General features: G+C 39.3%; 1 protein-coding gene across 1 annotated transcript; it reads right to left on the bottom strand.

The window, feature by feature from the left end:
- Positions 1-4,857: 4,857 nt before the first annotated feature.
- On the bottom strand, positions 4,858-6,736 carry DDX53 (DEAD-box helicase 53). The gene is given in 2 exon segments (XM_059911722.1): positions 4,858-5,674; positions 5,676-6,736. Coding segments are annotated over 2 exon segments (1,878 nt in total).
- Positions 6,737-10,837: the final 4,101 nt, after the last annotated feature.

The raw sequence follows: 10,837 nt of genomic DNA, 5'->3' as shown, positions 1-10,837 counted from the left end.
TCCAAGGAACATACTTTTACAAAATTATAATTTATTAATGTTTATTTCCCTGCATTGCTACTAGTGTTAGGTATTCCCAGGTTTTTTCTAATTATAGCCAGTTTTTCTAGAGAAAAAAGTTATATCATTGGTTTAATTTCCATTCTATTGTTTATAAAGAAGTTAAGCACTTTTTTACATGTTAATTGTTCACTTATTTGTCTGTTTGGTGAATTGTCCTTTACATTTCTGCCCATATATCTATTTTGGGATTCATCCTTCATTTTTTGTTTGTAAAAATCTCTGTACATTAAATATAAATAACTGAGTGTGTGATATATTTTAAATTATTTTTCTTGTGTTTCCTTTGCCTTTTATAGTATTTTTGGCATTTCATGTTTACATTGTTAAACCTATTAATATTTACCTTGCATTTTCTGTGGTTGCTTCTATGTTTAAAATTTTTTTCCACTTTGATATCAGAAATTATATTCCTATATGATCTTCAAGGTTTTTTTTGTTTTTTTAAATTTTATGTGTGTATTTATTTATTTATTTATTTTTGGCTGTGTTGGGTCTTCGTTTCTGTGCGAGGGCTTTCTCTAGTTGCGGTGAGCGGGGGGCCACTCTTCATCGCGGTGCGCGGGCCTCTCACTGTCACGGCCTCTCTTGTTGCGGAGCACAGACTCCAGACGCGCAGGCTCAGCAACTGTGGCTCACGGGCCTAGCTGCTCCGCGGCACGTGGGATCTTCCCAGACCAGGGCTCGAACCCGTGTCCCCTGCATTGGCAGGCAGATTCTCAACCACTGCGCCACCAGGGAAGCCCAGATCTTCAAGTGTTTAATTTTTATAAAAAGCCAGAATCTAGTGGGGTGTTTTTTAATAGTAGGAGTTCTGTGGTTGATCAGTTGTCCTGATATGTATTGTATGTATGTATGTATTATATATTTTTTAATTTTTAAAAATTTGTTTTGGGACAGACTTTTCTTTCTTCACTGATTAAAAAAATTCCACCTTTATACTAGCTTCTTATGCAGATTTAGCTCTGGATGGTTCTCTCATGATTTGTTAGTTATATAGGATAAAGCTGTTTAAACTGTTATATATTTTTAATGTATTTAAATATTTGATAGTGCAATTCATCTTAATTACTTTGAATTTTTCAAATTGTCTCTGTAGGTATGCAAACTATTATGGTGCACATGTCAACATTATTGGTAGGTAGAGAGAGCTACAGAAGTTTTGAAATGGAGGAGAGCAGATAGGATCTTGGGGAAGATGTAGCACTTGGGCTGGACCCAGAATGATGAATCTGATTTGACCTGGCAGAGTGGAAGAAGAAAGGACATTCCAGACAGGGGGAAGCAATGGGAGTAATGGCACCCAGAATTGTAAACAAACATTATATAATGGGTGATGGGAGAGGCAAGATGGACGGGATCTAATATGTGTTGAGTACCTACTGAATGTTAATTATCATGCTAAGCATTTTATAGAAATAACTCTGAGGTCAGCTGAATCCTCATACTTTGTCTCTGGTGTCAGTGCCCTGCGTTTACTCTGTTCCAATTTAGACACACAACTCAATATTTATGTGAGTTTCTAAAAAACAGTTCACTCACAAAAAGTTTGTTGGTCGATGTAAACCACAGTTTCTTGACCTCAATACTATAGACTTTTTGGGCTAAAAAAAAAATCCATCGTTGTAGGGTGTTGTTCTGTGTATTATAGGATGTTTATTCCTGACCTCTACCCACTAGATGATAGTAGCAATCTTGCTGCCTACATGGGACAGCGAAAAATGTTTCCAGACATTGCCAAATATCCCCTAGGGGGCAAAATCGACTCTGATTGACAGTCATTGATACAGATTATACCAAAGATAATGAAAGTTGATGGAGAATTTTATATTGAAGAGTGTACAAGAAATACGTATTCTTTTCATTTTCCTGGCTGAACTCCCTTCTTGGTTTCTCCGCAGTTGACTTTGGAGGGGGGGATGTTTTGCTTAATGTATTGCAAGGTTTAACTACGGCACTGCTGACATTTTGACCACATAATTCTTTGTTTGGGGGGTTGTCCTGTGCATTATGGGATGTTTAGCAGCACCACTGGGCTCTACCCAGGAGAGGCCAATACCCCTCCCCCGGAGCTGTGCCAGCCAAATCTGTCTCCAGATACTGGCAAAATTGGCCTTGGTGGAGAACCACTGATGCAGACTATACCAAGGATAGGAAAGTTGTAGGGTTATATTCTGTACAACCCACACGATATAATTTTAAAATCCTCTATTTTTTCCTCCGAAGTTCTTTCTTGGTTACTATGAGATTTGTTTTGTTTTGCTTATGCTCTCTCAGGGATTCTCCATCTCGGCATTATTGATGTTGTGGACCAAATAATCCTCTGTGTGTGGGCGCTGTCCTGTAGATTGTAGGGTGTTCAGCAGCATCCCTGGCCTCTACCCACTAGGCACCAGCAGCACCCCACACCCCCAGTAGTTAAAACAACCCATACTGTCTTCACATGTGGTTAAGTGTGTCCTGGAAGAAAGGGGCAAAAATGCCCCTGGTTGAGAACCACTGTTGTATTAATATTTCTACTTAGCTTTCCCTGTACAGTAGCTCTTCTTTTCAGCCTTTTCTTTAAGAAGAAATGTATGTTTCTTTCCTCTTCTTCCTCATTGAGTGATAATTTTTGTTGTTACTTGAACGTGATTGAGGAACCTCACTTTCTATCTCAAATGGTTTAATTGTTACCCTTTTCTCTAACAAATACAGCATTGCCCCTAAGAGGAATTCTGGCAAATAACATATACTCCAACTTGCTAAACATTCATCATTTCTCCTCCGAGTGAACAAGAACAGGCCATTTGAGCTTCTCTCACAGGTTCTGCTATAGACTGCTCTTGCATTAGGGTAAATTGGCACATACTTCTCTATTTCACTAAATCTGAACATGTGGGCGATCTCAAGACAAGCATATTGCCTTGCACATAGTAACTTGTATTGACGTAAAAAGAATGGAAATATTGGAATCTGGCACATCAGGGTTAAAATAGCACATAATTCCTCTTTAACCAGATTTAGTAACCTTAGGCAAGTTAGTTCCTCTGACATTCTTTTCATCTTCTGCAAAATAGGGGTAAGATTACCCTCTAAGTGAGTTTTAATTTATTTATTTTTATTTATTTATGGCTGTGTTGGGTCTTCGTTTCTGTGCGAGGGCTTTCTCTAGTTGCGGCAAGAGGGGGCCACTCTTCATCGCGGTGCGCGGGCCTCTCACTGTCGCGGCCTCTCTTGTTGCGGAGCACAGGCTCCAGACGCGCAGGCTCAGTAATTGTGCCTCACGGGCCCAGCTGCTCTGCGGCATGTGGGATCTTCCCAGACCAGGGCTCGAACCCGTGTGTCCTGCCTTGGCAGGCAGATTCTCAATCACTGTGCCACCAGGGAAGCCTTCTAAGTGGGTTTTAAATAAAGATTATCAATTACAAAACAAAGCACCTGGTATATATCCGACACTCAAAAATGTTAACCATTGTTCTTAATTTTATCAAGAGATATCGATGTCTTTATAACAAGCCTTTAAAGTCAGACTCTAAACCTTAAACACCTATACCTAGAATGTTTACCTCTTTATTTCACTTAATTTCGGAATTTTTGTTGCAGTTACAGCTAAGGCATGCTGGGAATAAAGATTGCTGGATGATTTTTTTTTTTTATTTGCCAGAAGTTTTAAGGCTTGACTAATTATAATGTTCTCATAGACACTGAATTATAAAATTCAGCGTCATTGTGAGGATATTTTCTTGCAATGTGAGAAGATGCATATTGCTTCTAAATGAAAGGTAAGAGAGAGAATTATAGATTTAGGAATTGTACTAAACTTGGTTCCTGTGCCAAAAATGTCGGGGGTTTTTAATGTTTTTCCCAGTACAGAAGAGAGATTTTTCTTTCACATTAATTTTTCTTCTGATGTGTATATGTGGTTTTGACCTTTTCGAGACAAATTGAAAAATAAGATGAAAAGAAAGTAAAGACAACCTGTGAGTCACATTTCAAAAATCAATAGAAGTGCAGAATGCACTATTCTGGTCATCAAAAGGGGTTTCATTGTTCAATTTGTTACACCAAGATGTGATTTTCCCCCAGATTAGAAAATAAAGTGTTAATATAAGGCTGGGATACACAGTTTGGTTATAATATCATAGAATTTAGTGGTGAAGGAGACCCCTAAATTATTTCATATAACCACCCCAATTTATTAGTGAAAAAAAGTGTGGGCTACAGAAGGCAAGTGACCTCCCCAGAATTTTTAACCAGTGGTTAGTGAGAATTCATTTGAGGATCTGATTCCCAGTGAGTCAGACACTCTGCTCTATTAGTCACATCTATCGGAAAAAAGAGAATTATGGAATCTTCTAAAAGATTGAGCATTCATTTTCTAATGAATGTTAAAAATTAGGGAATGATAGTGGAAATATTTTTAGGAATCGTGTCACCAACCACTGGGGGAAATAAAATATTTTGACTGGGATAAGCTTGATGAAAACTATGTTTCAATCCAGTACAACTATTTTAAAACAAGAAAAGCACCATTGTTGTCTTCTACCAAGTCTTTTAGAGAAGACACAGCTGGACGTGGCAGGCTATAAAAGAAAGTAGACTTTAACAAGCACAAAACACTCTCTCATTTTCAAAACACTTTTGATTTTATTAAGGAACATGCATTGAAAGCTTGGTGGTATTATTTAAGAATTTGGTTAAATGTTTTCTAACTGCCAGTAGGTTTCCAGTACTTCCTTATGTAACATGATTACTGCATAACTTGAACATATCTTGAATCTTCTAGCAGCCTGGTACAACTTTTCAATGTAGACATCAGTAAAGCTTTCTGGATTTTTCTTAAGATTTTCTTGATTTATTTTTTGGGTCCCTTTTTTGTCTAGGTAATTTGTATCGCTCAGCCATCGATACAAGATCTTCTGGGACACTCTGATTTGCTCTTTGCAGAACTTTAATCAATTTACCGGCAACCTTCCAATCACCTTGAGTCATAAGGGTAACTGATACGCCCATCTCTCCTGCTCTTCCAGTACGCCCTACTCTGTGTACATATTCTTCAGTATTCCATGGAGAATTGTAATTATATACGTGTGTGACATCACTAATATCGAGGCCTCGGGATGCTAAATCAGTAGCAATCAGTATTTTCACTTTTCCACTTTTAAAGTCCTCTAATGCTTGCTCACGATTACTCTGTTCTCTGTCACTGTGCAGGGATTGTACAGTTATGCCTTGGTTACTTAAATCGCTTGATAAGTCATCAGCAACAAGTTTTCTGCTGACAAACACGATGACTTTGTCTTTGGGTGACAAGCTCTGTAGGAATTCTCAGATAAGAGATCATTTTTCTTCTTCTGTGGTAACAATTATATTTTGCTTCACTGTGTTTACATTAACTAGATCCCGAGTACCAGTATAAACAATCATGGGCTCTTTCAAGTAAGACTGTGTAAGTCGACAAATGGTATCTGGCCAAGTTGCACTTGTCATAACAGTCTGCCAGTCTGGGCGCACAGCTAATAAAATCTTCATTATTTGGTGTTCAAACTCCAGATCCAGCATTTTATCTGCCTCATCTAAGACTAAGTAGGTTATGCTTCTTAGGTTGACAAAGTTATTCATTTGCAGATCTTCCAGGAGTTGCAATGATGATGTCTACGCCTTTGGTAACATCTTGTATTTGTCCTTTTCTGTTTCCACCGCCATATCTACAAACACTTTTAAGACCTTTATATGAATACTTAGAACATTCAGCTTCCACCTGAAGAGCTAATTCTCTAGTGGGTGTAAGGACTAGCATGCCGGGTCCATTCCTTTGTTCTCTAGATATTGGTTGAGAATGGAGATGAATAAACCCATGCATTAAATAGGACAGTGTTTTGCCCGTTCCAGTTTGGGCAATTCCTGTAAGATCTATTCCTTGTAGAATAATAGGTCATGCCTGTGACTGAATTGGCATTGGGTTTCAAAAACCAGCTTTTTCAATGCTTTTCATAAGTTCAGGATAATGTTGGAAAGCATCTTCAAATTTGCAAATCGGATTGGGGATGGGACGTTTTTCACCATCTTTCAAGTCATCACACATTATGTTGAAATTTTCATTTCTCCAAGTGTCTACTTGCACTTGAGACAATGACCTTGTTGCTTTGGATTCTATGTAAAAGTTTTTCTTAATTGGTGATAAATCTGCCCATTTTCTTTCTTCCCACTGTACAACTTCGGCCTTTACTTGATCCTAGTCTGTCAGTGGCTGAGCTCCTCTAGCAGTGTTATCTCTGCTTGAGCCTCTTCCAACAGAGGGTTGGGATGCAGCATTATCAACACTGGATTCTGAACTGTAGTGTCTTTCTTGTTTCTTAACAAGAGTTTCTATAGCTTCTTTGGCCTTGGCTTTCATGTCTTTGCTGCCAAAGATTTTTACCTCTGCTTCAGAATCACCTTTTATGATCTGTATTTTGGTGCTTGTCATATCCTGAATGTCTTTTATTTTTGATCCACCATGACCAATCACCGCACCAACCATACCGTTCCTCGTTTGAAAGCAGAGCGCTTGCTCTTGGGAGCCGAAAGCCCGAGGCTCCAGGTGGCTGGAGGTGCTGCTGCAGCCCCTGCCTCTGCCACCCATCCCATCCTGGCTGGCCCTGCGAGCTCTCCAGTTCCGCTCCGCCCTCTTCCGCTCTGGGGCCCACGCCATTTCAGGATAATGGTAAAGTTGGTGCTGGTCTCTCGCCTACCTAGGGTTGGGAAAAGATGTGGCCTCGACCCTCTTTCTCATCAGGTCAGGCTGGTAACCACCAGGGAGGCCGCCACCGGTAGGTAGCTAGCTATGCAGCAGTCACCTGAGGAATTAGTCTGTGATGTAGTGTCAGGGAGGGGCTTTGGCGGGGCTCACCAGTCACAGGGCTGGGACCACTGTGAGGTGAGCAGGCACCTCTGACGCAAAAGTTAAAGCGACACATACTCTCAGGGGCTGACCCTACGGGCACTTACGGGATCCGGAGAGTGTTTGCCCAACTTTTGTGTCCTAGGTGCCTCAGTGGCTGGCCTCATGCTAGTTTTGGCTCAGTGTGGGAGCCAACGTGAAGCACACCTTGAACTGAACCACATAGTCTTTTTTTTTTTTTTTAATATGCCAGTTATTTCCATAGGAGGAAAAAAATAGTGAATTTTTAAAAATCAACTTACTTGTTTATATATTTGTATGTTTATTTATTTCGGTAAATTTCTTTTTGAGTAACAGCAATACTGGGTCTAGATAAAATCATCAATTCCCTGTCCTCTTAAATTATACCATCAGAAATCTCTTAGGTGCATGCTTAGGGATGGCATTTTTGCCTCTGATTCTTCAGCTAAACTCCAACATTTGTTCAGGCGGTTTCTGGTTATTATTCCAGGGATGCTGGTTAGAAGAGAGGTAGAGTGGGGTCGACGTTAACTCTGGAGGTGTTTTCAACTATTTGCCACTTTTCTCAGTGCCTCTTAATTTTTTTCCCTTCCCTGTGGTTTCGTAGATTCAGACATCTTAGCACTGGAAGGCTATGTAAAAGTAATTTATTAGGTGCAGTGTAGAAGACACCCTGGCAGCAATCTGGGCAGGTGGACATCCAGCTTCTATTTGTATGGTTCCAGAGGTTGATTTTTGTTTTTTTCTTTGTTTAAATAAAAGTACACTAAATATTTATCCTTATATATTCATCCTGTTAAGTTTGGTCAATTGATGCAGCATATTAAATATAATTTTAATGCTGATTCTCTCATCCATTATATTACCCTCTAGTTTCAGGTCTTCTGCCAATTAAGTGTTCATGGTATCTTCTCTATTCAGCCAAAGTTGCCGATTAAAATTTGAACACGGTTGGATATCAGATGTAGAAGTCTGTGACACATTGGGAAAAGCCTTCTCTATGTCAGTATTTATCCTGCAAAGATGCTTTTGGAAGGAACAAAAAGGTTGCTGGCCAAATATGTCTTGGAAATACAGCACCCTGCATCTTCTCAGAGTCACAATATGCATTAGGTATCTCAGAAGCTCTGATGATTACAGGAACTGAGAAACTCAGTTGGGCATTGTTTTGTTTTGTTTTGTTTTTATTTTTATTGGAGTATAGTTGACTTACAGTGTTGTGTTAGTTCCAGGTGTAAAGCAGTTGGGCATTGTTTAACCCAAAGTTTTCAAAGGAATTTGCCAGTGGAACCTCTTCTCAGTGTTTTCATTAAACTTTTTACATGGAATAATTTTAGATTTATAGAAAAGTTACACAGATAGTACAAGGGCTTCCCATATACTCCTCAACCAGTTTGTTTCCTTGAATCTTATCTCAAACTACCATGGTACACATGTTACACATAAAAAATCAACACTGGTCTGTTAATATTAACTAAACTCCATCAGTATATTTTCTCTTCCAGGATCCAGTCCAGGACACCATTTAGCTGTTATGTATGATTTGTGACAGTCTCTGTCTTTCCTTATTTTTCATAACCTTGCCAGTTTTGAGGAATAATGGTCAGGTATTTTGTAGAATGTCCTTCAGATTGGGTATGCCTGATATAATTTCTCATGATTAGACTTGGGTTATGGATTTTTGGAAAAAAATATCACAGAAATGAGGTTCCCTTCCTATCAGTCGTATGGGGTGAGGGGAAGGGTGCCTGATGGAACATGACCTGTCACTGGTAATGTTAACCTTGGTCACTTGGTCAGGTGGTGTTACCCAGGTTTTCCCCACTGTAAAATTATTATTTCTCCCTTTCTGTACTCTCTTCTTTGGAAGCGAGTCACCAAGTCCAGCTGCCCCTCAAAGGCCCACCTCCTGTTTAGTTGCAATTATTGTTACATTTTGTACAACTAGTAATCTTCTTTGTAGTACCATTTATAAGTACCTGTAGAAATGGTCTACTTGGATTTTATATACATACACATACACACACACACACAGCCATTATTATGTTCTGCAGATGCTATATATTATGGCAGAAGCTGTCATCATCATTGCACATATTGGTGCATTTACCTTGTACACAGAACCATACTCAATACTGTAAAGTCTAAAGACGTGGCAGCAGTATGGCTCAGTGGCCAAGAACACTGGAGCCTAAATAACTGAGTTTGACTCTGAATTCTACCACTTACTAGCTGTGAATCCTTGAGCAAGTTCCAAACTTCTTATTCCTTGGTTCTGCTATCAGTAGAATGACATACCATTACCTGTCTCATATACACAGAGACATACACGTAGTTGCACTACTTGGTTCAGAATAGGAACTCTCCAAATCTTAATTACTCATATCACAGAAACAGTAGGTGTATAGAGACAATTATGGAGGTTCCCAAATGCCTGTTGAAGAATTTCCCTGATAGTTTCCTCTGGTCCATATCGAAATGAAAAAAATAAGGGCGATACATTTTTTCATAGGTCTAAATTTATTCAACTTAAACTTTTTTTTAAGCTTGTACCTTTCTATTTTTTTGTAAAATATCCTCTTAGAAAGGAAATGAGGATCACAAATGATTTTTAAGGGTCTTTACTAGGGCAAAAAGTATTAAACTAATGCCAGTAGCTAGATATGGTTTTCAAATGTTATTGGTATGTGAAACCCCCCAAATTAGAAGCACTCGTCTAGCACATTAGCAAATAAACATAATTCAGGATGTTATCAGGTACTGATCATGATGGCAAGCAAGAAGGGCTGGGAGGCTGGAGAGTTGAGACAAAGTCCTATAAGGGATGGAGGTCTGATCTGCCACTAGGAGGCGTGGAATTAAGGATCGAAAGATGTTAAAGCTTCAGGGCAAGAAACCGATGTGGCCTTGGGAAAGAGATGAGGGCAGCCTGAAGGACTAGGACAGAAAACTCAGGTTAAAGAGAAAGGGGAAGTGGAGAAAGATAGCTTGGGTCAGGGGAAGGGAAAAGGGAACTTTCAGGGACCATAAAGACAGTCAAGTGAGTTTCAAATTAATATGGTAAAAAAAGAAAAAAGAAGTCGGGGAGTGAACCTAGAGTGAAGGAGTCATAGGACACTGTCAGTATTAATTAGGGAAGCAGGTCCATATGGAGAAAGCAGGAGGCAGTGAAGTAAAGGGTGGGACTGTGTTTGTGGTATTTTAAGTACATTGGACTGAGAGATTTGACACACTGTGGCAGTAGTAATTCATAGAAAGGAATAGCTAAAAAGAAAAGGGATCCAAGAAGCTACTAATACGGTTTAGTCCTACCGTATGTCCAACATTTAAAACGTATTATCTCATTTAATCATCACAGCAGCTTCATAGTAGGTATTTTCCTCCTCTTTCATGTGGAAACACTAAAATTGGTAGATGCTACATAGTATATTCACGTTCATGCAAGGCATGGTAAATAACTTAGCTATTCTTCCCAATAAGTAGAGAGTAATGAAAGTCAGGTTTACAAATATCTTTAGGCATCAGAGAATTCATATGATGAGATAATGAGAATAGGAGGACAGGGAGCCCAGCGAAGAAACAAGAAAACTTCAAGAGAATCTGAAGAAAGCATGATAATAGGAAATAAGGCAAGAGAACATGTTGACAAGGCCTGGCAAACAGTGTAAAATGCTTCATAAAGGACAGGAGGTAAATAGACTACTGAATTTGATAGGAAGAAATTAGCAATAACTTTCAAGAAGGCCCTTTTTGTGGAGTGATAGAGAAACACATATTGCAAGGGGAGCAATTGGGATGAGACACAGCTGGACCACTGGGGTACTTTGCAGTACTGGGGAGAGAACTTTACATCTTGTACTGAGGCTGAAAGCCCCTGTCTTGGTGTTTAAA

The sequence above is a fragment of the Balaenoptera ricei genome, chromosome X (genome assembly GCF_028023285.1).
Source record: "Balaenoptera ricei isolate mBalRic1 chromosome X, mBalRic1.hap2, whole genome shotgun sequence".
Classification (NCBI taxonomy): domain Eukaryota; kingdom Metazoa; phylum Chordata; class Mammalia; order Artiodactyla; family Balaenopteridae; genus Balaenoptera; species Balaenoptera ricei.
The sequence above is the reverse complement of the archived record's forward strand: the minus strand, read 5'-3'. Positions and strand labels throughout refer to the sequence as shown.